At 62.7% G+C, this 26,929-nt stretch overlaps 1 protein-coding gene across 1 annotated transcript in view; it reads left to right on the forward strand.

Moving 5' to 3' along the window:
• Window positions 1–4,785: 4,785 nt before the first annotated feature.
• Window positions 4,786–26,929, forward strand: part of PRKCZ (protein kinase C zeta) — a 45,387-nt gene continuing 23,243 nt past the window's right edge. The window contains exons 1-4 of the mRNA XM_058674343.1: window positions 4,786–5,068; window positions 6,986–7,107; window positions 7,517–7,606; window positions 7,985–8,035. Of these exons, the coding sequence (XP_058530326.1) occupies window positions 4,998–5,068; window positions 6,986–7,107; window positions 7,517–7,606; window positions 7,985–8,035 (334 nt within the window). The 5' untranslated portion in view covers window positions 4,786–4,997. The remainder of the gene's footprint in view (window positions 5,069–6,985; window positions 7,108–7,516; window positions 7,607–7,984; window positions 8,036–26,929) is intronic.

A 26,929-nucleotide genomic window follows, 5' to 3' on the forward strand; every position in this document is an offset into this window, starting at 1 on the left:
CCGGCAGGGAGGAGCAGGGGGGATGGTCTGCAGCCCCAGCGGCTGGCTTGGGTGGGATGGCAGGGCGGCAGCCACTGGGGTCTGGCTTGCCACTTACTGGGGACAGCCTGGGCACTGGGGCCCCTTACCTGGTCACCCTGAGGCTGCTCCTCCTTGAGGCCGCAGGAGGGGTGAGGCCTGGGGCGTAGAGAGCATCACCAGCCCCCCCACCCCACAGCCAGGGCAGTGACCATAATCTCGCTGGGTCCACAGGTGCACTGCTCACTACCTGGAGCTGGGGGTGAGGGCTAGGGTGTGAGGTGGGTACCTGGGTCCCTCTGAGGGCTCAGGGTGGGGGTGGGATCCCCAGGCATCCCCTCATTCCTGGTGTGGTGCCTGCTATACCATGGGGTCATAGAGGACACCCTGGGGTGGCTTCACCTTAACTCAGGATATCTGGGCGCTCATGAGTGGGCATGGGTGGACGTACATGGACATGTGTGGGCTGAGGATGGGAGCTGAAGGAGCTGAGGGGCCCAGGGGCCTGCTCCCTGCAGGGGAAGCCGGGCTGCTCTCCAAAGCCAGGGAAGGCTGGACGCAGCCGGGCGCGCGACTTCCTGCTGGGCAGGGCCCTGCCGCCCATCTGCCAGCTTGCTGAGGCCAGCATCGGTTGGCCAGGGGCCGGCTGCTCTTCGTCCCAGCTGAGCAGCTCCCACCTGCCTGGAGCGAGTGCCAGGGTGTGTGCGTCGCAGGCCCCATCCTGAAGGTCACATGGATTCACAGTGGACCTCAGCTCCCTAAGCCAGACGAGTCCTGTCACAGGCTGCCCGCTCTGAGATGGTCCGAGCAGTGCCTGCCAGGGACGCTGGGCCTCCAGGACACGCCTGGGCAGCTGACCCTGAGAGACAAGAGAGCATGGCCAGCCGAGGAGGGCGTGGTCAGGTCCTGGGGGGAGCATGCCTGGGGCCCTGGACCCCCTCAGACACGGGAAGGGCATACAGCTCCAACGGGGAACTCAGACTCTCCGCGATCATTTGAGGTAGCCGTCGTTTTGTCTATTTTTATGAAGCTAAAATAACACTCGTAGCAGCCCCACGCGCCTGCCGGCATTGCCATGGCGACCGTGGTCCTGGCACGGGCCCCTCCAACGCCAGCTCCCACCGGATCTGAAATAACCACGGGAAGGGGATGAAGGTGGGCAGGGTCCAGCCTTGAGCGGCCCCCTGGGGTGGGCAGCTGCCCGGCCACCCACATGGTGCAGACAGGCTCTGGGAGTGGGGGCCCGCTCTGTGCAGACAGCCTGCAGCCCCTGCACGTTCCGGAGGCCCGGCTGTGACACCCGCCTCGGAGGGGCAGTACAGCCCAGTGAGTGCAGGCAGAGCCCCCCGGGATTCGGCAGGCAAGTGCCCAGCAGCGTCCACGCCGGCCCTGCCCGGAACCTGTGCCCTAGCTGCCTCTGCCCTGCACCCCTCCCCCGCCCTTGCTGGGTGGGTCCTCAGCCTGCCCCCTCCAGGGCCATACACGATTAGAGAGACTCCCATGGACATGTGTGTACACACGCAGCACGCCAGGGACCACTGCTCAGGAGTGTCAGGCTGTGGCAGCATGATAATGACAAGGACGCTGCTGACCCCAGGCTGAGGAGGCATCCACGGTGCCAGGCCCGGGCTGGGGCCTGCTTGAGGGTGCAGCTGCATGTCCTGGAGTGGGGAATGGCCGTCCCCAGGGGCTTGCAGCCCTGCACCTCCAGCTGACCGCCCGGGCGCCCCTTCCCTGGGGTGGCCCTCTGTCGCCCTCTCCTGGGCACTGTTGGTGCTGCGTGGGGCCAGGTGAACAGGTGGAGGCTGGACGCAGCCCAGGGCAGCCTCATGTCAGCCTGCAGGAGGCCTCCAGGACGGCCACTGGTCAGGTACACCTGGGCCCAAAACGTAAGGTGGACACCCGCAGAGGGTGCAGACCCGCGGACACGAGTGCAGACCCATGGCGATACACAAAGACTGCAGCCCAGGGCTGGATGTGCAGCAAGCCCTTGTGATTCCTGCGTCCCTTGTGGGACCAGTCCCAGCCAGTCCCAGCTCCTACTGACACCTGGGAGGAGTACAGCCACTACCTGGGCCCTCCCCGTGTGGCAGGCGTGGCAGGCGCGGACCGAAGTCCAGCTCCTGGACCCTCCTGTGTGGGAGGCACGGAGGGACGCCCGGCTCCTGGGCTCTCCCAAGTGGAAGGCATAGATGGACATCCGGCTCCTGGGCCCTCCCGCGTGGGAGGCATGGAGGGACGCCTGGCTCCTGGACGGAGGTGACCAGCTGTCGTGAACACAGGAGCAAGCCAGCGGATGGAAGGTCACACTCCCTGTCACTCTTCCTTCTTTCACATAAACACAGAGACAAATAAGGAAGGGAGGGCTCCTTCGCAGACTGTGCACATGGACACATGGGTACTTGTTCACACAAGGGAAAATGGATGTGTGGACACGTGGACACACACGTGGGGGAGCGGTGCGCTCACCGGGCCGTGGCTGCAGGTCCCTGGCTCTATGACAGAAAGGAAGCATCTGCTCCCGGTCACCAGGTGTCCTGTGTCCCTCTTGCGCCCAGGGTGGTCTTCCCGGCAGGGTGAGCTGACCCATGACCCAGGCTCCTCCCGCTGTCCCCTCTTCCTGGCTGTCCCAGGCTTTGAGGATGAAGGCAACGCCTGGAGGTGGGCCAGAGGACCCCAAAAGTGAGGGTCAGCCCCCCCCGTCCTAGAAGGCACGCTGGGACCCCCAGATTCACAAGGAGCTTGAGGGAGCAAAGGTTCCACCCCGGGACATCATCTCTCCTTCCCCTAGGCAGCCCTGCACTGGCTGGGAAGGACTGCCCCACCCCAGCTCTGCCTGCCGAGGGTGTCACTGCTTTAGCCTGTGCTGCCCAGGGCCCTTGGGCTCAAGGGTCACCTGCAGGCTCCGCCCACAGGAGAGGCCCAATCCGACCTGGAAACCTGAGTGCCAGCAGCCCTGTCCCCTCTGCCCCTTCCCCGCACCTCCTCACTCACCCCTCCCTGCCCTGGGCCAGGGGGCGTGGCCAGCAAGTCGAGTAAACAGCCACTTCTCTCACCGGGAAGAGGTCAGGGAGGACAGGGCCCCTGGGGACAGGCGGTTGCAGTCCCCACAGCCTGCAGCTGGGGCCTCAGGGACACCCCTGCCCACACTGTGATCTGTTGCCACCCTCCCAGAGGCTGTGAGCAGGGTCCAGCAGGGTCCGGCAGGCCTGTGCGAAGCCTGCTGGGGGCAGGGAGCAGCGGGAGGTGGTGCCACAAGGCCTCTCTCCAGGATTCGGTCCTGGGACCAAGGCCCTTCCTTCCCAGGCCGGGGCTCAGATGGGTTTCCCGCCAACAGCCAAGATCAGCCCAGCCACACCTTCACTCCCCTCCCTGGGTAGAAGGGGCCTCGTGCCAGGCTGGCGCTGGATGTCCTGCCCGCAGCTGTGGGGGTGCCCTGTGTTCCCCCAGGGGAGAGCTGCAAGGTTTGGGGCCCTGCCAGGCCAAGGGGCCAGGGAGGTGGATGGCTGGACTTGACCTGCCCTGCTGTGAGACGTGGGCAGGCATGGGGAGGGTGGGGGAGCCCAGCGCAGCAGCAGCGCAGCAGGAAGACCTCCCGGCAGGCAGGGCCCGCCCAGGCAGAGGCCCTGACGGGCAGCTGGCCCGTGATGGCAGGAAGGAGTGGGGTGCAGGCACTGCCGGGGTTGGGGCCAGCGAGGAGAGGGGGCCAGTAGGAGAGGGTGTGGCTAGGGTCGGGCAGAGGCCACAGCTGGAGGCTGGGCGCTGGGAGGGGCTGCCCGACCTGCAGATGGAGGGAGCTGGGCCGAGAGTGAGCGCTGGCTCTCAGAGCTGGGTGGCAGCGACCACCGCCCTGGGGTGCTCCGAGGAAGGCATGTTGCGGGGAGAGAGACGCGGGAGGGGTGCAGAAGCCCTGTAAGAAGACGCTGTGCCTGGCGGGGAGGAGAGCGGCCGAGAATGCGGGGTGCAAGGGCCTCGAACAGGCAGCTGCAACGCCCCCCAACTCCTCCGCTGATGCGCATCCCGGGAAGGCAGCGACCACCGCCCTGGGGTGCTCCGAGGAAGGCATGTTGCGGGGAGAGAGACGCGGGAGGGGTGCAGAAGCCCTGTAAGAAGACGCTGTGCCTGGCGGGGAGGAGAGCGGCCGAGAATGCGGGGTGCAAGGGCCTCGAACAGGCAGCTGCAACGCCCCCCAACTCCTCCGCTGATGCGCATCCCGGGAAGGGTCCCCGCGGCCCACGGGGCAGTCCCCGAGGGGGATTCCAGGCTCCTGGCTCCGCTCGGCCCGGGAAGCGAACCAGCGGTGGACGGTCTCGGTCTTTCCCCAGAGCCTTTCAAAGATGAAAATGTCCCCCGCACCGCCCACCGGCCTGGCCCACCCTGCCCTGCTGCGGCGCGGGGCTCCGCGGGCCAGGGGCGCAGGGGCTCGGAGAACCAGCCGAGCCCGGACAGCGCTGCCGCCCACCCTGGGCTGCGGGGCGCGGTGCGCCCTCGGCCGTCCACCCGCACACGCCCAGCGGCGCGCCCCCCGCCGGCTCCCGGCGCGTCCCGAGCGGCCCGGGGCGCCGGGGAGGGGCCGGCCACGCGCGCCCATTGGCCTCAGGTGCGGCCGCGCCCGTGCGCAGGTAAACACCTCCGCGCCCGCCATTGGGCCGCGCCGCGGGGTCCCCCGGGGATTGGCCCAGGTGGAGGCCCCGCCTGGCCCTCATTGGCCGCAGGTGCCACGGCCCCCGCCCCGGGACCGCCCGCCCCGCCGATTGGCCGCCGGCCGGCCCGGGTCGGCCATATTCCGGACGGGCCGAGCCCCGCGCGCCCCCCGTCCCCGCGCGCCCCCGCAGGCCGCGCCCCCGGCCCGCGCCGAGCTCCGTGAGTCGGTCCCGCCGGCCCGCGGTCCCTCACCGCGCGCTTTGGCCCCGCGGGAGGCCCGCGCCATGGCCCGAGGGCCCGGGGCAGGACGCTGACGGCGGCCGGCGGGGCGCGCCATGCCCAGCAGGGCCGGCCCCAAGATGGACGGGAGCGGCGGCCGCGTCCGGCTGAAGGCGCACTACAGCGGGTGAGCCGTCGGGGCCGCGTGGACGCTGCCGCGGGCGGGCGGGCGCGAACCCGGGACCGCCGCCTCGGGAGCCCCCCCCGGGCGGGGCGGCCCGGCTTGTTGACGTCTCCACGGCGGCCGGGGAACCGCACGCCCAGCTCCCGCGCCGAGGATGAAGTTTTCGTCCCACGGGGAAGCGAGGTCGCGAGCTTGTAGCCTTTTGCCAGTGCCCGAAGTTGGCTTGGGACTTGGTGGGGACCGCCAGGCGCGGCCGCGGACCCGCAGTGCCCGCCCCGCCGCGCCCCGCTGTGCACTGGGGCGGGGAGCAGCTGTGGTCATCGGCTAGGCTGTGGTCATCGGCTAGGCGCGTCCGCCCGGCCCCAGAGCGCTGGACACTTGGCCGATGCCCCGGGCGGCTGCGGGCGGGAGGACGGGGTGTGGCCAGGTGCAGCGCTGCCTGGCCCGCAGCCTGGACCCCTCGTGCTGCCCGAATGGTCTTTCTTGGAGGGGCAGGTGGAGCCCCTGGTACAGGCGGCCGGGGGGCACCTTCAGGGTGCGGCCCCGCCTTGATTGCGCCCTCTGATTCGGAGGAGAGGGGTCAGCCTCTGGCCTCAGGGTGTACTTTGCGGGATCTGGGGGCCCGCCCTGCCCCATGTGTGGTGTGTGTGCCGGAGAAGGGAAGCAGGATTTCTGGGGCGCTGACCCGGCCCAGCTGCGTGTGAGCCCGGTCAGCGCTGTGTGTGTCCGGGACGCAGGATCACAGCCTGCGGGCTCTGGCCTGCCTGCCCTGAGCCCCAGCAAGCAGCAGCCCTGGCAGGCTGGGCCCCTGGGAGAGTCTGGGGCGCTGACCAGGCTCTGAACTGAGCTGTTGGCCACTGGCCACGCCCTCCTTCTCTGGCCCCTGGGGCGGCTCTGGTTACCCCTTATGTTGAGGAGGGGAACGAGGGGGTTGTTGGAGGGTTCAACTTGTGCACTCGGGTTCCAGGCCTTTCGTCTTCCTGCCGTCAGCCTGCTGCTGCCTGGGGCCCTGCCCTGTCCCAACACCTGCTGTGGCCAGATACTGAGGATTGTCCATTCTTTAAAAGAGGGCTACCCCTTCCTCCTTGTCCCCAAGGCCCGACGACAGAGGTCGCCCAAGAATTGAGAAGGTCCTGGGTGGGAGGTTGGTCTAGTGGTGCTGGCCCCTCGCTGCCCCGGTTTTGTTCTGGAAGTTTTGGTTTGAGGTGCTGCACCTGGGCCACGGGGCACAGGTGGCACTGACCGGCAGCCCTAATGGCTTCCTTGGTGCTGAGCACGTGGGCACGGAGCCCCCCGATGAGCCGCTGACGGTGAGCGCGGGGATGGGGCGGCACCTGCAGCCAGCTCCGGGGGTGTCGTCCGGGCAGCCCCCTTTTGCTGTGGGTGACAGGTGAGTGTGGGGATGGGGCTGGCCTGGTTCCCCCAACCCCAGCAGCCACCCCATCCTGGAGCAGGTACAGCTGTCTGGATTCCCCTGGGCGGTCCTCCCTCTCACCCCGGAAGAACCCTTTCGTCTGCCCGTTTTCAAGCATTGCAGTCGGCAGTGTAAGCATCCCACGTGGGAGCCAGCGTGAATCCCGGCTGCCCCACCTCACGTCCAGCTCCCTGCGTGGGGCCTGGGAGAGCAGTCGGGGACGGCCCAGGTCCTTGGGCCCCTGTACCCATGTGGGAGACCTGGAAGAAGCTCCTGGCTTCAGGATGGCCGGGCCCTGGCCACGGTGGCCCCCTGGAAAGTAGACCAGTGGATAGAAGATCTGTTCTTTTTCTTTGCAAATAAATCCATGAGTGAATGAGGGAACGCTGTGGCCAGGGCTGTCTGGGGCAGGGCCGGGGAGCAGCGCGTGTGGGTTAGTCGACGCGTGGTTCCTTGGCCATCACGTGGGCTGCCATGGTGACTGTGCGTATGCACTCCTTGCCCAGGGACATCTTCATTACCAGCGTGGACGCGGCCACCACCTTCGAGGAGCTCTGTGAGGAAGTGAGGGACATGTGTGGCCTACACCAGCAGCACCCGCTCACCCTTAAGTGGGTGGACAGCGAAGGTGCGTCGGACCTCCCGCTGGGGCCAGCTACAGGGGTCCCCTGGGCCCCAGCCTTTCCCTCTCTCCTCGGTCCCTCCATGTTCCCTCTGCAAGAAACTGGGCAGTGGGGAGACTGGGTGGCCGCCTCTTCACAGGTTGCCTGGCAGCTAAAGCCGCAGGGAGGTGGGCGGACCCTTGTGCTGGCCACATCCAGCTCTGTCGGGGTCCAGCCATGTGGATCCGCCCTGCATCCTGCTCGTCCTGCGCGGCCCAGGGGTCAGGGCTGGGCATGGGCTCGTTGGCCTTGGGTATTGGCCAGGGCTCACAGGGGATGTGGGCTGGGGCTGTCCCGGGAGCAGTTTGGGCAGCCATACTCTGCCCTCCCCAGGCCTCCTCTCCAGTGCCCCTCAGTGACGTCTCTCTGGTACAGGTGACCCGTGTACCGTGTCCTCGCAGATGGAGCTGGGGGAGGCTTTCCGCCTGGCCTCTCAGCGCAGGGATGACGGCCTCATCCTTCACGGTGAGTGATGGCCAGCGGACGGCTCAGAGGGAGGTGTGCTCAGACTCGCAGCCCCACGCAGGTCCCATAGCCCTGGGGGTCCCAACCTCTGGGGGTTCCTGGAGGGTCCTGGGGCTTGAGTCTTGTGCCCTGACTGAATCCAGCCCCGGCAGGACGTCCCTGCACTCCCACAAGGTGTTGGGATCCAGTTCTGGCTTTGGCTGGCCAGGAAGGAGCAGCGATCCCGGCTCTTCCTGTCCTGGACTGTGGGGCGCCCCTGGGGCCCCTCCTGTCGCTGTTGCCACAGATTTGGGGGTGTCTTGGTCTCACCCACTGGGTTGGGCTTGCGTCTGGGGGCGCTGGGCGGCACTGACCCCTCTCTCCCCTCTCCTCCTGCAGTGTTCCCCAGCATACCGGAGCAGCCAGGCATGCCGTGTCCCGGAGAAGACAGTGAGTCGCCACTGGCCACGCATCCACTGGGCAGTGGCTGTGGCTGTGGGCTTTGGGTGTGACGGTGCCCTGGGCAGCGCATGCTCGCTGCACACGGAATAGCCACCTGCTCACTGGGCGGCAGCAGTGGGGTGTGCTCTGTCGGCCCCAGCCTTGTAGCCACCAGGGCTGAGTGGGGCCAGGGCCAGGGCCAGGGCAGTGACTGTGGAGGAGGCAGCTGCTGGTCCCCAGGACGGGGGGCTGCAGGGGCGCGGGGGCTGCAGGGGCGCTGGGGGCACGTTGCTCACTCAGCCCTGGGCGTGCTCCTTCATGTCTGGGAGATGGTGTAACCTGGTGAGTCCTGGCAGGAGGCAGTGACCGAGCAGACACCCCATGGCGGTCACACACAGGTCATACACACAGGGCAGTGATGGGCAGGCAAGTGGCATTCATGGCGCTGGGGTAAAAGAGGCCGAGGTGGACTGGGTGCATGCAGGCAAGGCTGGCCGGTGGTCAGGGTGTGGACATGCTGTGCCTTAGGGCCATGAGGAGAGGGCCGCAGGCTGCCAGAGGCCAGGCGTGTCTGTCTGGCTCATGTGGAATTGGGGGCCGGCGCAGGGCTCCCCAGGTGTGGGCCAGCTGAGGAGCGTGGTGCAAGGAAGGCTGGGGTGGGGCTGGGGACCCCACACGTAGCAGCCAACAGCCTGTGTGGGACGCTCCCCGGGGTCTTCCTCCACATGGGGCTGACCCTGGCCGTGACCTTGCCTGGGGGCCTCACCTGTGCTGGAGCCTTCCCTGGGGACTGTCCTCCAGGAGTGACTCACTGCGAGGGTTCCAGGGGCTGAGGTGCTGCCCCCAGGCGGCTGGGGTGACTGGTGGCTGAGGTGCTGGGTGATGAGGGATTGGGGTGACTGGTGGCTGAGGTGACTGGGGTGATGAGGGATTGGGGTGACTGGTGGCTGATGTGCTGGGTGACGGGGGATTGGGGTGACTGGTGGCTGAGGTGCTGGGTGACGGGGGATTGGGGTGACTGGTGGCCGAGGTGACTGGGGTGATGGGGAATTGGGATGACTGGGGTGACTGGTGGCCGAGGTGCTGGATGATGGGGGATTGGGGTGACTGGTGGCCGAGGTGACTGGGGTGATGGGGAATTGGGGTGGCCGAGGTGACTGGGGTGATGAGGGATTGGGGTGACTGGGGTGACTGGCCGAGGTGCTAGGTGATGGGGAATTGGGGTGACTGGGGTGACTGGTGGCCGAGGTGACTGGGTGATGGGGAATTGGGGTGACTGGGGTGACTGGTGGCCGAGGTGACTGGGTGATGGGGGATTGGGGTGACTGCAGTGGCTATGAATGGGTGATGGGGGATTGGGGTGACTGGTGGCTGAGGTGACGGGATTGGGGTGACTGGTGGCTGAGGTGACGGGATTGGGGTGACTGGTGGCTGAGGTGACTGGGGTGACTGGCTGAGGTGCTGGGATGATGGGAGATTGGGGTGATGGATGGGGTGATGGGGAATTGGGGTCACTGGTGGCTGGGGTTAGGGGAATTAGGGTGGCTGGGGTGATGGGGAATTGGGGTGACGGAGGATTGGGGTGACTGGCTGAGGTGATTGTGGTCAGGAGACTGTCTCTCCTGCCCCATGTGGTCCTTGTCACGGAGCCAGGGAACCCATGGTAGCCCCACCCCTGCCTCAGCCCTTTCTGTACCTGGCGGAGACCACACCCAGCCAGGTGGAAGTAGGGTGTGGGATTGGGGGAGGGCTTGCCCTGCCGAGTGGGCCCTCGACATGCCTTCCCGGGACCTGGGGCACTGCCGACTGCTTGGCCTCCTGCTGGGTGGGGCAGGGCCTGAGGGCAGGGAGGGCAAGTGTCCACCATCCCCACTGTGGACACTGGCGTCCGTCCAGCTGCCCCACAGGGTCACAGGAGAGAGAGAAGCGACACACGCCTCGCCTGGGCTGCAGGCCTCGGTGGTTCCTGTGTGCTTGGCAAAGTACAGCTCAGGTCTGGCCACCTGTGGCCACCCTGGTGTCGCAGCTGCCTGTCCTTAGCCACGGTGCCCGAGGCCAGCCTCGGTGTAGACGCTTGGCACCCTTGAGCTGACAAGGGCCCCAGTGGAGGACATGTGGGGTGAACACTGAGAACATGGGCACCTCTAGCTGAAAGGCTGCGTAGACTCTCACTGAGTACCTTCTGGCACATTCCACGCATACTTCTACATGCCGAGGGCGCTGGAGGCGTCCACTCTGTACCACTTCTCTGGTGTCTGGTCCACATGTGTGGTCCTGCCGTCGTTTCCGGCTGACTGTCGCCAAAGCTGCCCGTCTCGCTGTGCCCGCCGTCCATTCCCCTTGGCCTCTGGAGTCACTGCCCCAACCCATCCGTCAGGAGGACCCCAACCCAGTCACAGCCTTGGCCCCTGTGCCGTAGCAGGTGCCAGGACTTCCTGTTTGCTCTGGTGCGTGTCCCATCACGCGTGTGGCTGTGGACACTGCTCTGAGTGCGGCCTGCCCTGGCTTTGGGCCCAGGCCTGGAGGTGGCCCTGCCAGAGCATGTGCTAACTGCTATGGTTTTTGTGAGCCACCTCACGCTCCCTGTGGCAGTGACTTCTCCCTGTTCCGCCAGCGCTCGTAGCCTTCCACTTCCCGGAAGAGTCTGTCCCGACACACAGTGGTGTCTCTTCTGGTGTTTGTTGGCATTTCCTGAGGCCGGTGAGCCTGGTCACCTGATTTACACAATTCAGATATTCGTTTCTCTCCCCAAAGTTAAAAATATTTTTCCAAAATTTTATTTGAGAGGCAGGGGCCAGTGCCGTGGTGTAGCGTGCTAATCCTTCCCCCGCAGTGCTGCCATCCCACTGGGGTGCCGGTTCGTGTGCTGACTGCCTTGCCTCCTGCTGTCCGCTGGTGGCCTGGGAAGCAGCAGAGGATCGGCACCCACGTGGGAGACTCGGAAGAAGCTCCTGGCTGCACATCGGCTCAGCTCTGGCCGTTGTAGCGATTTGGGGAGTCATCCAGTTCTGCCCGTCAGTCTGTAAATTTTCTTTCCAATAAGAATAAATAGATCTCTTAACAATTTTTTTTTTTTAATTGGAAAGGCAGATTTACAGAGAGAAGGAGACACAGAGATCTTCCGTTTGCCGATTCACTTTCCAAATGGCTGCACTGGCTGGAGCCGAGCTGATCCGAAGCCAGGAGCTTCTTCCAGGTCTCCCAAGCAGGTGTAGGGACCCACGCACGTGGGGCGTCCTCCACTGCTCCCCAAGCATTAGGCAGGGAGCTGGATGGGAAGTGGAGCAGCCAGGACTTGAACTGCTGCCCATATGGGGTAGAGGATTAGCCAATTTAGCCATCACTCCAGCCCCCCAAATGAATAAATCTTAAAACATTGATTTTGAAGCACAGAGCATGTGCGTGTACCTGCCGATTCATTCTCAAATGCTTGCAGCTGCTCGGGGAGTGTCTGGCCAGGTCTCCTGTGCACGGCGGGAGCCAGCAACCTCAGCTGGCCTGCTGCCTCCTAGGGAGCCGAGCCAGATGTGGGAGTGGGGCCCGGCTGGGACCAGGGGGCTCCGGGGCCGTGTCCTGCATCCCACTTGGCTGTGGAGAGTCGGGGTCAGCCTGTGCCCCTGGGCTCTGTGAGCAGGGCACTGGCCATTCTTCGTGCTTGCCCTGAAGTCAGGCACCTGGCCTGTGGTCCTGCTCTGCTCCTGCCGGGACTCTACTGCCCGGGCTTTCCTGTCTGCGGGAAGTGTCACTGGGACTGTGAGCAGTGGGTCACCGTGACAGGGGGGGATCCGTGGGTCACCGTGACGGGGCAGGGGGATCCGTGGGTCACTGTGACGGGGCCAGGGGTGAATCCGTGGGTCATTGTGACAGGGCCGAGGGATCCGTGGGTCACCGTGACGGGGCCGGGGGGATATCTGTGGGTTTTGCTGGTGCATTTTTGGCCTCCACTGAGATCCCCAGGCCCTGGCAGCCAGGCACCCTGCACCCCTGCCCTCTGCTCCTGAGCTGTCCTGGCATCCCGCAGGTGGGTCCTTGTGGCCACCATGTGCAACCATCAGCATGGTTCCGTGTGTGAGGAGTTACTGCCACGCTCCTCAGGGCTGCGTGGCCGGCCAAGGGACAGCGCGGAGTTACTGCCACGCTCCTCAGGGCTGCGTGGCCGGCCAAGGGACAGCGCGGAGTTACTGCCACGCTCCTCAGGGCTGCGTGGCCAGCCAAGGGACAGCACTGAGCCCTCCACCTGCCGGCCGAGCTCATGTCACAGCCACCTACTCCGGGCCTGCTCCGGGCCTCTGCCCATGGCCTTTGAGTCTGGACTCGGTCCCTTTTCCCAACTCTCGGGCAGGTGGTTCACCCCACTCCTGGGGCTCCTTGCGGGTCCCGTGGAAGGCAGAGAGCGGGATGTCTCTCTGTCCCCTCCCCAGGTCCAGCTCTTGCAGGGTAGGTGGCTGGCAGTGGCCGTCACTGCTCTGTGACCGCTGCCCTCGGCCCCGAGCGTCCTGCGCTGCCGGTGTCGCCTGCGCTGCCCCGTTCTCCGCCCGGGGTTGGCTCCCTGTTCTCACTTCTCTGCCCTATTGGTTGTGCTGTTTAATCTTTGTAAATTTGTGAATTTTACGATGTCCCCGTTATTGATTCATTTATCTCTTTTTTTTTTAAGATTTATTTGTTTTATTGGAAAGGCAGATGTACAGAGAGGAGGAGAGACAGAGAGGAAGATCTTCCATCTGATGATTCACTCCCCAAGTGGCCGCAATGGCCGGTGCTGCGCCGATCCGAAGCCGGGAACCTGGAACCTCTTCCGGGTTCTCCCAGGTGGGTGCAGGGTCCCAAAGCTTTGGGCCATCCTCGACTGCTTTCCCAGGCCACAAGCAGGGAGCTGGATGGGAAGTGGAGCAGCTGGGATTAGAACCGGTGCCCATATGGGATCCCAGAGCGTTCAAGGCGAGGACCTTAACCATTACAGTATTGCGCCGGGCCCTATCTCTTATTTTTTTTTAAAGATTTATTTATTTTTATTGGAAAGGCAGGTATACAGAGAGTAGGAGAGACAGAGGGAAGATCTTCCGTCCGCTGATTCACTCCCCAAGTGGCTGCAACGGCTGGAGCTGAGCCAATCCAAAGCCAGGAGTCTCTTCCAGGTCTCCCATGCGGGTGCAGGGTCCCAAGGCTCTGGGTCGTCCTCAACTGCTTTCCCAGGCCACAAGCAGGGAGCTGGATGGGAGGTGGGGCCGCCGGGATGCAAACCAGCGACCATATGGGATCCTGGCGCATTCAAGGCAAGGACTTTAACCGCTATGCTATCGTGCCAGGCCCTTATTTTTATTTGAAAAGCAGAGAAAGAGAAGGAAACAGAAGTGAGGTCTTCCATGTACTGGTTCATTTCCCAGATAACCACCGTGGCCAGAACTGGGTCTCGCGCGGATGCAAGGGCAAAGTGCTGAGCCGTCCTCTGCTGCTTTTCCAGCCATAATCAGGGAGCTGGATGGGAAGTGGAGTAACCAGGACTCGAACCGAACCCATATGGGATGCCTGCACTACACGCAGAAACTTAGCTTGCTATGCCACAGTACTGACCAAGGCAGAGAGACGGACAGATTCATCTGCCGGTCACTCCCCAGAGCTCCACTTTGGCTGGGGTCTGTCCAGGTCTCCTGTGGGTGGCCGGGGTGCAGGCACCTGAGCCCTTAGCTGCTGGCTCCCAGAGCAGTGCATGAGCAGGGCGTAGGGAGGAAGGGAGTAGCCAGGACTTGAACCAGGTGCTCCAGCACAGGACACCCGACTCTGGCTACACCGCTGTGCCAGATGCCTGGCCCAGGCCACGCGTCTCACGACGCTGAGTGCTCGCTGCGTCCTGGCCACAGCGATGGAGTGGCCTCAGCTCAGAGATCCTCCCTGCCCTGGGCTCTGACTTCATGCCGGGCCAGCACCCATGGTGCGTGTCAGCTGGGAGCTGTGGGGAGGGGACATGCCAGGGTGGAGCCTGGCTGGCATTCTGCCTGGGCTGGGTGTCTGCAGCACCTTTGGGGACGGAGAGCTGTGGGCGAAGCAGGTGACCCCATCAGGAATGCAGGCTCCTTGTGTTGGTTGGCAACCTGTGGGGCAGGACGGGCTGGCCGTGCTGGTCACGTGCCCTTGGGGGCTGAGGTTGAGCCTGGCCGCCTGGGGTGCAGCAGGTGGACCGGGGCTCTTGCTGAGCGAGGCTGCCCCCTGCAGGCTGGGCCCCGTCTGTCGGGTACCTGGAAGCCAGGGGCTGTGTTCCCAGTCTGTCTGCTTGGTACCGTGGATCCGAGGCTCCCCAGATATGAGGCAGGAAGGCTGTTGGGGTCCCCAGCCCTCTCCAGCCCCTAGGGCCACTTCATGGCCTAATGCCCCTGGCCTCCCTGGCTCAGACACCTCATCTCCATGTCTCCTGTCCTCATGGGTCCTCCCAGTGTCCTCTGAAAAGTTACCAGGATGATGGATTCGGGGCGCTTCTGAGTCATTAGGCCCCTCCCCATTCATCTAAAGAGCCTCAGTGGGTCCAGAGCTCTGGGGGGGCGCACTGTCCAGGGCTGACTGTTTCCTGGGCTCGTGTGATCTGTGATTCCAGCCACCTACAGCCAGTCCTACTCTGCTGTCTGCCTCCAGGGGCTGTGAAACTGGAGGGACAGAAGGGTGCGAGGGAGTGCCTGGGCCCTGGGCTGGCTGGGTGATGCCGCCTGCCCCGTCTCTTCGTGGGATGTGGAGGCTGCTCCTCCTGGAGCTGCTGTTCTGGGCTGATGGTGATGGGGTCTCCACTGTTGTCACAGCCCCACCCCCCGTACCTGCTGCCTGTCCATCTTCTGGTCCTGAAGCCGGGGGCACTCCCTGACTCAGGTGGGTGGGGCGGGGCCCAAGGCTGGGGCTACCGCGTGGCACCTGGGACACTGAGTCTGAGGTCCAGTGGTGCTGCTGCCACAGGCTGCACCCTGGTGGCCATGAACCTGCTCTGCTGGGGTGCACATGGGAGGGCTGTGCCACGCGTGCAGCTCCAGTGGGAAGGGAAGGATCCCCATGGCATGCATGCAGCTCCCCGGGGCGGGGGTGGGGTATGAACTCATGGCTGCCAGGAGCAGGGTGGCTGGCTGATTGATAACTTGTCACAGTGATATGTGTGGTCAGTGTCTTCTCGATGATTCATTGTTGAGTTGCTTGGTTATTGTGGGTGGATGGTCAGTGAGTTATTAGTGCGTGGTTGTGCGCTGGTGGTAACTGAGGATTGGTTGCTTATCGGTGGTGGTTGGTTTGAATTTGGGGTTGTTGGTGGCTTGTTGTGGTGGGTTCCTGGGTTGGTTACGGGGGTGAGTGTGGGTTGATGTGGGTTGTGGGTGGCTTGTTGTGGTATGTTCCTGGGTTGATTATGGGGGTGAGTGTGGGTTGTTGGTGGTTGTTGGTGTCTTGTTGTGGTATGTTCCTGGGTTGGTTACAGGTGGTGGCTGTGGGTTGAATTTGGGGTTGTTGGTGGCTTGTTGTGATATGTTCCTGGGTTGGTTACGGGTGGTGGCTGTGGGTTGATGTGGGTTGTTGGTTGCTTATTGTGGTATGTTCCTGGGTTGGTTATGGGGGTGAGTGTGGGTTGTTGGTGGTTGTTGGTGTCTTGTTATGGTATGTTCCTGGGTTGGTTATTGGGGTTACTGTGGGTTGATGTGGGTTGTTGGTGGCTTGTTACGGTAGGTTCTTGGGTTGGTTACAGGGGGTGGCTGTGGGTTGTTGGTGGCTTGTTGTGGTATGTTCCTGGGTTGGTTATGGGGGTTGATGTGGGTTGTTGGTGGCTTGTTGTGATATGTTCCTGGGTTGGTCTATGGGGGATGATGTGGGTTGTTGGTGACTTGTTGTGGTATGTTCCTGGATTGAATATGGGTGGTGACTGTGGGTTATTGGTGGTTGTTGGTGGCTTGTTGCGGTATGTTCCTGGATTGGTTACAGGTAGTGGTTATGGGTTGATGTGGGTTGTTGGTGGCTTGTTGTGGTATGTTCCTGGGTTGATTATGGGTGGTGATTGTGGGTTGATGTGGGTTGTTGGTGGCTTGTTGCGGTAGGTTCCTGGGCTGATTACGGGTGGTGATTGTGGGTTGATGTGGGTTGTTGGTGGCTTGTTGCGGTAGGTTCCTGGGTTGGTTACAGGGGGTGGCTGTGGGTTGTTGGTGGCTTGTTGTGGTATGTTCCTGGGTTGGTTATGGGGTGAGTGTGGGTTGATGTGGGTTGTTGGTGGCTTGTTGCAGTGGGTTGATGTGGGTTGGTTAGGGGTGGCAGTGGGTTACTGGGTTGGTTACGGGTGGTGGTGGTTGTGGGTTGATGTGGGTTGTTGGTGGCTTGTTGCAGTAGGTTCCTGGGTTGATTAGGGGGGTGAGTGTGGGTTGATGTGGGTTGTTGGTGGCTTGTTGTGGTATGTTGCTGGGTTGGTTACAGGTGGTGGCTGTGGGTTGATGTGGGTTGTTGGTGGCTTGTTGTGGTATGTTCCTGGGTTGGTTACGGGTGGTGGCTGTGGGTTGATGTGGGTTGTTGGTGGCTTGTTGTGGTATGTTCCTGGGTTGGTTATGGGGGTTGATGTGGGTTGTTGGTGGCTTGTTGTGATATGTTCCTGGGTTGATTATGGTGGTTGTTGGTGGCTTGTTGTGGTATGTTCCTGGGTTGGTTACAGGTGGTGGCTGTGGGTTGATGTGGGTTGTTGGTGGCTTGTTGCAGTAGGTTCCTGGATTGGTTACGGGTGGTGGCTGTGGGTTGATATGGGTTGTTGGTGACTTGTTGTGGTATGTTCCTAGGTTGATTATGGGGGTTGATGTGGGTTGTTGGTGGCTTGTTGTGGTGTGTTCCTTGGTTGGTTATGGGGGTGAGTGTGGGTTGTTGGTGGTTGTTGGTGGCTTGTTGTGGTATGTTCCTGGGTTGGTTATGGGGGTGAGTGTGGGTTGCTGTGGGTTGTTGGTGGCTTGTTGTGGTATGTTGCTGGGTTGGTTATGGGGGTGAGTGTGGGTTGATGTGGATTGTTGGTGGCTTGTTGTGGTATGTTCCAGGGTTGGTTATGGGGGTTGATGTGGGTTGTTGGTGGCTTGTTGTGGTATGTTCCTGGGTTGGTTATGGGGGTGATTGTGGGTTAACGTGGGTTGTTTGTGGCTTTTGCGGTGGGTTCCTGGATTGGTTACAGGGGGTGGCTGTGGGTTGTTGGTGGCTTGTTGTGGTATGTTCCTGGGTTGGTTACGGGTGGTGGCTGTGGGTTGATGTGGGTTGTTGTTGGCTTGTTGTGGTAGGTTCCTGGGTTGGTTCCGGGTGGTGTTTGTGGGTTGATGTGGGTTGTTGGTGGCTTGTTGCAGTTCGATCCTCGGTGTTTGGTTTTGGTTGGTTTGGGTGGAGGGCTGAGTGCCAGCAGTGTCCTTCGGGCGTGGCTGGGAAGGCTGCCCTGGGTCATCCTGCATTCTTTGAAAGGATCAACACGAGGCATTACCGGGCATGGGTATGTTACCCACAGCTTTACAAAAACTCAATCTTTCCGGTTCATCTTCAGTTATTTACAGTAAACTGGAAAAGCTGGTTTCGCACTTAAAATAGGCTTCTGATTTAGTTAGCAGTCCGTCACTCGGCCTGGGTTTGCTGGGGCTCCAAAATGCTTCGAAGCCCACAGGAAAGAAAATGGCTGTGGATGGGGCCTCAGGGTGGCTGGCGAGTGTGTCAGCTTCACGCTGGACACGTTGGGGTTCTCATTTGAAGCCCCATGTGGACATTTTGGTTATATTGTTTTATTATTTCTCTATTTTCAAGATTTATTTGTTGGGCCCGGCGTGCTAGCCTGGTGGCAGAATTCTTGCCAGGTATGTTCCGGGATCCTCTGTGAGTGCCGGTTCTAATCTCAGCAGGTCCACTTCCCACCCAGCCCCCTGCCTGTGGCCTGGGAAAGCAGTCAAGGACGGCCTAAAGCCTTGGGATCCTGCACCCATGTGGGAGACCTGGAAGAAGCTCCTGGCTCCTGGCTTTGGATCGGCACAGCACCATCCATTGCAGCCACTTGGGAGTGAACCAATGGACAGAAGATCTTCCCTCTGTCTCTCCTCCTCTCTGTATATCTGCCTTTTCCCCCATCCCCCCACAAATAAAATCTCTCCGAAAAAATATTTATCTATTTACTTCTTTGAAAAACAGCATTAAGAGAGAGAGACAAAGACCTGTCCGCTGGTTCATTCCCCCACCAGCTGCCACAACAGGGCAGGATGTGACCAAAGCCCATACAGGCACGGGCTCCGCACTTGGCCGTCCTCCTCTGTTTTCCCAGGCCATTAGCCAGGACTCGAACCCGTGCCCACAGGGGACGCTCGAGGTGCCTTGCTCTTCTTGGGCCTGCAAGCTGTTGCTGCTGTGGGCTCTGTGGACCACACAGTCTCTGCTACAGATGCTGGAAGACACGTCTCAGCCAGCAAGGGGCGCACAGGGCGGAGCTGCGCCTGACCTGCCGGGCACTGTGGGCCGAGGACACCCTGGGGCTGTGGTCTCCCGTGGGGTTGCCGAGGTCCCAGACATGAATGCCCTCTGTGTGGCTGGGTGGGCTTGGGAGGACAGCGAGAGTGACCTCAGGGCACACTAGCGCTTGTACCCAGGGCGCTGGCCAGACTACACTGGGGTGGGCACACACCCAGCCAGGTCCATGAGCCTGAAGCCAGCACAGCACTGCCCAGGGGAGGGCCAGCGTGGCAACAAGGCTGCTGCCCAGGGCTGCTCGAGCAGAAGGCCACAGTGACTGCTGCCCACGGGCGTGGCACTGAGCCCCGGTGGCTGTTTGCTTGCCTCTGGAAGGTTCTCTGGGGGGAGGGCTGACCCTGTCGAGATCGTCCTCCCAGGTGCCAGACGGTGCAGAGGCCTGGACCGAGGCCAGCAGAACCATGACTGGGATTCCTGAGTCCCAGCCTCCACCCAGCTCTGCGTGGGCTGCCCCCTGCTTACCAGGTCCCCCCGCCATTCCCAGGCAGTGTGAGCTCGCCCTGCACCAGGGTAAGAAGTGTCAGCCGGCAGCTGTGACCCCTGCCTACTGGGAGGGGGGCACTAAGCCGAGGCTGGGGCAGGCCAGCCTGGGGCAGCTGGGGCATACTGTGGGTGGCTGGCAAGGTGCGGCCAGTGAGGCACTGGTGAGCAGGTGCAGCAGCACCTCCGGCCTTGGCCTCAGCTGTGCGCCCGCCCCGAGCCTCCCTTGCAGCTGCCCTGGCCGTCCCTACCGCCCCCGGCACCCTGGGAAGCCCCGGGGTGGACACGGCCTTGGCAGGGTGAGGCCCCCGACCCCCGGCTTTAGCCTGGCTCCGGCCCTCGCCATCTGCCCCACCCCCGGCCCGTGCCCGCACCCCGGGCACCCGCGTGGAGCGGGCACAGGTCGCCCCGCCGCGAGGCGAGCGCTTGTTTTCCTGTGACGTCAGCTCCTTCCCATCCGTGCCGTGTTTTAGCGCGCGCCTCGGCTGCCGGCTGCGGCTTCCCGGGGGAGCCGGGTACCACCCGGGCCTGGAGACATGAGGAGGCAGGGATGTGAGGGGCGGCTGGCGGGCCGGCCAGCGCTGCCTTGAGGCTCCCAGCCTTTGTGGGCCTGTGGGTCGGAGGATGCCCGGGAGCGCGGCCCCCGCCCCGTAGAGCGAGCAGCGGGAGGAGACCGCGGTGAGAAGGCGCATCCTGGGCGGCCGAGGCCCGGCCGTGCGGGGATGGGGGATGGCGGCCGCGTCCAGGGCCTGTGGGCGGGCGGCCGGGCAGGCGGGGGACGGGGGGACGCGGAGGCCGGGGGATGGGGGGAGTGACAGATTGTCGGAGAAGGGAGCCAGGCGGGGGCGGAGGGAGGGGACGCGCGCGCGGGTGTGCGTGCGGGGCTGGGGGCTCGCGTCCCCCCAACGCCGCCACCTGGCCCGAGGTGTCCAGGGGCGTCCTCGTCACGGAGGGCCGCGATGCATGCGGGGGCGCGGGGAGGGCTCTGGCGCGGACCGGGCCCTGGTCACCTGTTCCCAGCCGGCGCGCTCCGCTGCGCTGCCCGTGCGGTCCGGCACAGCGTCATGTCGGGGCCGCGGCGGCCCTGACGGCGGGCAGCGGGCGCGGCTTGGCTCACCCCGTGGGTCCCGCACAGTGGCCTCCGGACTTCGATGCTGAGATGAGATGGTTGGAGGTAAACCCCGAGGCGCGGGGTGGGGCACAGGGCTGCGGCGAGGGCGCATCTTGCAAACATCCATTTTGCAAGGTATTTCTGGGGGAAAAAAAAAAGACAGCTGGGGCCTTCCTCCCAGCTGCAGGGCGCCCCCTCACCTGCTGCCCCCTCTGGGGGTGGGGGTTGCTGGTATTCCAGTTGTGGGGTTGGGAAGGGACCAGGCGGGATGGAGATGAGGTGCCCTTGTGCCTAGGCCCACACCGCCAGGTTCCTGCGTCCCAACCGTGCCAGGGCCCTAGCGCTGGCAGTTGCTCAGCTTGTGGCCCTGCCCGTGCCTGGTGTGGATTTGCATTATGCTGGGCCTTCTCCCTCCGTGTCTGTATCAAGTTATGTAAGGAGTTGTGGGCCACTGGCCGGCTCAGCCCCTGGGAAACTGCCCCCTGGGTTCCAGGTTTCCGAGCAGGAAGGCAGGGTGGTGAGGCTCCCGGGCATGTTACAGAGGCACCTGTGTGCACGCTGACCCATCGTCTGTGGGGCTCCCAGCAGGCGGGCCACTGGCTGCCTCACTTGCTGACTTAGAGGTGTTGGGGATAGGAAGGGGCAGGCGTGGAGTGGCCCCACCTGGGACGTCCCTGCCCTTGAGGACTGCCGGCCAGACCCTTGCCCTGGGGAAAGATGGTGTGTGGTACAGGGCACTCCCTTCTGTCTCCCTGCCACCTTGAGCCCTTGGCTGCAGGCAGCTGGATGGCATCTCAGGAGTAGTGCTGGGAGCTCTCTCTCTGTGGACCAACAGACGCCCAGCCCCTGCTCCCAGCATGAGCGTGGCTCCAGGCAGCCGGAGCTGGGGCCCAACACCAGAAATGCACCACTGGGTGGCGTGGGGCATGCCCCTGCCCGCTGGGCGGCAGAGCTCGGGGCTTGCCGCCTGCCCACCAGGAGGCAACCAGGCAGCATCAGCCTCGCAGGTTATTCCTAGGGTCACTTCAAGTGGGACCCCTGCCAGGTGGTGTGCCCTGCCGGGTCTCGCTGTCCATGTCCATGGTAGGACACTGAGAGGAGCCCTGCCAGGGGTGTGCGACACGGGCTGGGGGGGCTGGGGTGCTTTGCTTTAATCTGGCTTGCCTGTGATTTCTGAAGCTTTTTAACTGTCTCTTCTTGGTGTGTTTGGGGGCGGGGGGAGTCTGACTGGAAAGATCTGCTTCCTGCAGCTGCCTGCAGGCGCCCGCATTTGTCACTCTGTGAAATGGGTTGGCCCACAGCACACAAGGAGGCCACTCCAGGCCAGCAGCCCAGGCTGCAGGGACCCTCGGTACCATGTGATGTCCTCTGCGCGGTTCTCAGCTTTAAGGTTCTGGTGTGTGCCCTATGCTGATCAGGCCAGTGGTCTAGAGAGACCGTCCTTATGCCCCGCGTCCATGGTCACTGTCCACTCCCAGCCATGTCTTCTGGGAATCTCTTTGCTTCCCAATTCTGAGAACATGGGCATATGGCTGTTTCCAGAACCTTCCACCCTGGCATTGCTGGTTATGTCTTTCTGTAGGATATCATGGGTTTACCTGAGTACTGAAGAGCTGATTGTGTGTGTGTGTGTGTGAGGTTGGGTCCCTGCACTGTGGGGTGTGTGTGTGTGAGGTTGGGTCCCTGCACTGTGGATGTGTGTGTGTGTGTGTGTGTGTGTGTGAGGTTGGGTCCCTGCACTGTGGGGTGTGTGTGTGTGTGTGTGTGTGTGTGTGTGAGGTTGGGTCCCTGCACTGTGGATGTGTGTGTGTGTGTGTGTGAGGTTGGGTCCCTGCACTGTGGATGTGTGTGTGTGTGTGTGTGTGAGGTTGGGTCCCTGCACTGTGGTGTGTATGTGTGTGTGTGTGTGTGTGTGTGTGAGGTTGGGTCCCTGCACTGTGGATGTGTGTGTGTGTGTGTGTGAGGTTGGGTCCCTGCACTGTGGATGTGTGTGTGTGTGTGTGTGAGGTTGGGTCCCTGCACTGTGGGGTGTGTGTGTGTGTGTGTGTGTGTGTGTGTGAGGTTGGGTCCCTGCACTGTGGTGTGTGTGTGTGAGGTTGGGTCCCTGCACTGTGGTGTGTGTGTGTGTGTGTGTGTGAGGTTGGGTCCCTGCACTGTGGATGTGTGTGTGTGTGTGTGTGTGAGGTTGGGTCCCTGCACTGTGGATGTGTGTGTGTGTGTGTGTGAGGTTGGGTCCCTGCACTGTGGATGTGTGTGTGTGTGTGTGTGTGTGAGGTTGGGTCCCTGCACTGTGGGGTGTGTGTGTGTGTGTGTGTGTGTGTGTGAGGTTGGGTCCCTGCACTGTGGATGTGTGTGTGTGTGTGTGTGAGGTTGGGTCCCTGCACTGTGGGGTGTGTGTGTGTGAGGTTGGGTCCCTGCACTGTGGATGTGTGTGTGTGTGTGTGTGTGTGAGGTTGGGTCCCTGCACTGTGGTGTGTGTGTGTGTGTGTGTGTGTGTGTGTGTGTGAGGTTGGGTCCCTGCACTGTGGTGTGTGTGTGTGTGTGTGTGAGGTTGGGTCCCTGCACTGTGGTGTGTGTGTGTGTGTGTGTGTGTGTGAGGTTGGGTCCCTGCACTGTGGATGTGTGTGTGTGTGTGTGTGTGTGAGGTTGGGTCCCTGCACTGTGGGGTGTGTGTGTGTGAGGTTGGGTCCCTGCACTGTGGGGTGTGTGTGTGTGAGGTTGGGTCCCTGCACTGTGGGGTGTGTGTGAGGTTGGGTCCCTGCACTGTGGATGTGTGTGTGTGTGTGTGTGTGAGGTTGGGTCCCTGCACTGTGGTGTGTGTGTGTGTGTGTGTGTGTGTGAGGTTGGGTCCCTGCACTGTGGATGTGTGTGTGTGTGTGTGTGTGAGGTTGGGTCCCTGCACTGTGGTGTGTGTGTGTGTGTGTGTGTGTGTGTGAGGTTGGGTCCCTGCACTGTGGTGTGTGTGTGTGTGTGAGGTTGGGTCCCTGCACTGTGGGGTGTGTGTGAGGTTGGGTCCCTGCACTGTGGTGGGGGTCCCTGGCTGCCCCCCCGCTGTGGGGCGACCTTAGTTCACACAGTGCCCTTCCAGGTGTCTGTCCAGCAGCTGCAGCCATGCCTGATGCTGCCCCCCTCCTGTGGGCCTGTGGGCACCCATGGGTGCTCGCTCACATGTGAGCTGGAACCTAGTTGTCCCAGTTTTGGGCATGGGTGTGGGGGCAACCAGGGCTGACCCCACCACGTGCCTCTGTCCCTCCTGCTCTGGCACTGTGAGCTGGCAGACACAGGCCCTCTTGGCACACTCTCCACTGACCAATGGGCAGGCTCCTCTTGAATGGACACGCCATGGCCCTGGTCTCCTGTTACAGCAGCCACAGTGAGTGCCTTGGGTCTCTAGATCAGACCCAGGGCCTGAGGGCCTGTCCGCGCTGCTGTGCTAAGACATGCAAGGGTCAGCACACTTTGCCCAGTCTGGCCTGAGCCACAACCACCGCCCCATGCCGCGTTCTTCAGGAGGGTGAGGGGCCCTGTTCCACCAGGAGGGTGAGGGGCCCTGTTCCACCAGGAGGGGGAGGGGCCCTGTGCCACGTCCACCAGGAGGGGGAGGGGCCCTGTCCACGTCCACCAGGAGGGGAGGGGCCCTGTGCCATGTATACATGTGTGACCCTGTGCACCAATGCCACGTGGTCCTGGCGCTCTCCTTGCCCTGAGCTGTAGCTGCACACAGGTGCAGGGAGCAGGGCCACGCCCTGCAGAGCCCCAGGGCCACGTGGGTCTGGAGCATGGTTCTGAATTGTGCTCCCATGCAGCGCTTCTGTCCTCGGGACCTAGCCCGTGGCACCCACCTGTGGGTACCAGGCCAGACCCCCGTGAGGATCACCCTGTCCTCTGTGTGGTCATGGCACACAGGCAGAGGGGTTAGGAATTGCTGTCTGTCTCAGTTTCATGGCCTTGCCTCCACTCTTACTCATTCTGGTTTTTCTATTTCTAGTTATCTATTTGAAAGCCGTATGGGGGTGGGGGCAGGGAGACGGAAAGGGGTCTTGCCCACGCTGTTTCCCACAGTGGCCCCAGCAGCCTGGGCCAGGCCAGCCTGAAGCCAGGAGCTCCACCTGGGACCCCAGCGGAGTCGTGGCTACAGCCTCCCCAGATGCACAGCAGCAGGGAGCCAACACTCGGCAGTGGAGCTGGGACCCAGCCCAGGGGCCTCGATCTGGGACACAGGTCTCCACCTGGGCCGGACAGCGGGCTGTAAAGAGTGCAGGGCACGGGTGCTTGGTGGTGGTTCTGTGGTTGCTTTTTTTTTTTTAAAGGTTTATTTTATTTTTATTACAAAGTCAGATATACTGAGAAGAGGAGAGAGAGAGAGGAAGTGGAGCTGCCGGGATTAGAACCAGCGGCCATATGGGATCAAGGCGAGGACACGCTGCCGAGCCCCCTGTGGTTGCTTTTTTCAACCAGTAGGGGCAGGCTCGGTGCTCAACTGGCTGGCTTTCCATGTGTCCCGACTGTTCCGTTTCCAATGGGGTTCCCAGCATGCGGCTTGGGAGAGCAGTGGAGGATGGCTCAAGGCCTTGGGACCCCACACACGCGCATAGACATGCTGATGCACACGTGTATAATGTGTACACACACACAAAGTGAGCTAGCCAGCGTGTGCCATTCGCCAGTTATCCCCTCTGATGCCCCTAACAGGTAAGGCTGGACTGTGCCCCTGCAGGCACCTGAGTGGGCTGCCCCTGCACCCACGCTACCCCTTGCGTCCTTGTGAACAGATCATTCTGCAAAGCAGAACCCAAGACATGGCTTTGGGATGTGTGGCTTGCGGGGTGAGGCCAGGTGGAGCAGTGGGACCTCTCACCACGGGGTGTTCTGGCCTTAGGGTCCAGATGGTCTGTGAGGGCTTCCCGCAGAAGCAGCCTCTGGCAGAGGCCCGCCTTGGCCTAGGCAGCGCAGGCCCCTTGGTGGCTGGCACGTGCTGGCCGCCAGGCACTGCCACTGAAGGCGCCATTCAGAAGGGTCTGAATGGTGGCTTTTTCCCCTGCTGTGGGGTTGGGGCAGGGCTGGGAGCCCACTCTGCCTCTCCCACCAGCACTGCCCAGCCACCAGCTCCTCGCTTGGATGGGTCCCTTCCCCCTTGCCTCTCCTCTCCCCTTTCTCCTTCCCGCTGGAATTTCCGCTCGGAGACCCTCGGTCTGGTTCCCAGATCACCCGGGTCCCCCTCAAGTACAGTGGAGCTTCCCAGGTGACCCCGCTCTCTCCCTCCCACCTCCCTTGTGTTGGGGTGCATGACTGGCCTCTGAGCAAGGCTCCATGCTGAAATCACACCATGCATGCAGACCGCACAACATTGGAAAGGCGGCAAGGCAAAATGCTGGAATGGCCAGGTGGCCCTCGGTCCCCCTGACCCTCATCCGAGTCACGTGCTTGGTGGGGGACTGTCTGAATCCCCCCTGAGTGGTAGTGACACAAAGTCACTCCCCAGTGGTCCCCAGCAGCCAGGACCCCACGGGAGGCCACAGCCCCGTCACTTGGCCCCCCACTGCTGCCCCACAGTGGCTACTCTGGCGGGAACTGTGGTCAGGGTGCAGAGCTGGGATGAGGTTCTTCCTGCCGACCCAGGTGCCCGCCCAGGGTAGTTTTGAGCTCGGAAGTGTGTGTGGCAAGGGGCAGGAGGGTACCAGTGGCCCCAGGAGGCAGTGTGGTCAGCTGCAGGGGGCTGCAGAGTCGCTGGGCAGCATGCCGTGGCCTGCACCTGTCTGGGTTGGTTTGAGGGTGGACAGCGGAGCAGGCATGGGTGCTAACTAAGGCTTGGACTCCGTCATGTGGAGACTGCCCCGGGGTCTTGGCAACTGGCCTGCATGTCTTTAGCGTGTTGTGGGCTTGAAGGTGGGCCCGACATCCTCTCCCCTGGCTGCCTGTGTCCCACAAGCATCTTCTCCCGTGGCTGCGTGTGTCCCACGAGCATATTCTCCCATGGCTGCGTGTGTCCCATGAGCATCTTCTCCCGTGGCTGCCTGTGTCCCATGAGCATCCTCTCCCGTGGCTGCGTGTGTCCCACGAGCATCTTCCGTGGCTGCGTGTGTCCCACGAGCATCCTCTCCCATGGTGTATCCTGCATGGAAGAGGAATCCAGGTTATGAACACCCTGCTCCCCCAGATCACAGGGTGCACACGCCTGTGCCTCCCAGCTTCTGCCCCTCCCAGCTTGTGGCTTGCTTGAGGTGCTCATAGTAAGGCCTGGTTCTCAGCCCTTGTTGCTGCCACTGCTGGCCACTCCTGTCCTATAGGAGGCCACGGGGGGAGTGCTGGGTCTTGTGCTCAGGCCAGGCACATCCTTGGCGTGCCCATACCTGCATACACACTTATCTGTCGGCTGCCTCTCGGCAGCCATGCCTGTGGTGCTGCTAGGAGCTTCTGGATTCCACACAGCAGTCGCAATTCCATGCCAGCTGCTCACAGCCACCCCCACAATGTTCACCTCTTCCTGTTTCCTTGGTGGCCGCCTGCAGGTCCCGGCCACTCCCTCCCAGCCACGTGTGGCCACGTCAGCGCTGCCATGCACCCACCTGGTTTTCTGAGTGAGAAGAGGCACAGAACAGGCGGCTCAGTGTGGGGACCCAGGCCTGGATGGTCAGGGTTCTCAGCCCCACAGCCCACGTGTGCACAGGCCTGGATGGTCAGGGTTCTCAGTGAGCCCCACAGGCCCACATGCACACAGGCCTGGGCTGGGCTGGTCTTGTGCTGACCACATGTCTACATTCCCTTGTCTGTGAGCACTGAAGGACACATGTGGTACATGCCCCTGGGAGCCCAGGCCCGTGCACAGTATGTGT

This window comes from Ochotona princeps, chromosome 2 (genome assembly GCF_030435755.1).
Source record: "Ochotona princeps isolate mOchPri1 chromosome 2, mOchPri1.hap1, whole genome shotgun sequence".
Classification (NCBI taxonomy): Eukaryota; Metazoa; Chordata; class Mammalia; order Lagomorpha; family Ochotonidae; genus Ochotona; species Ochotona princeps.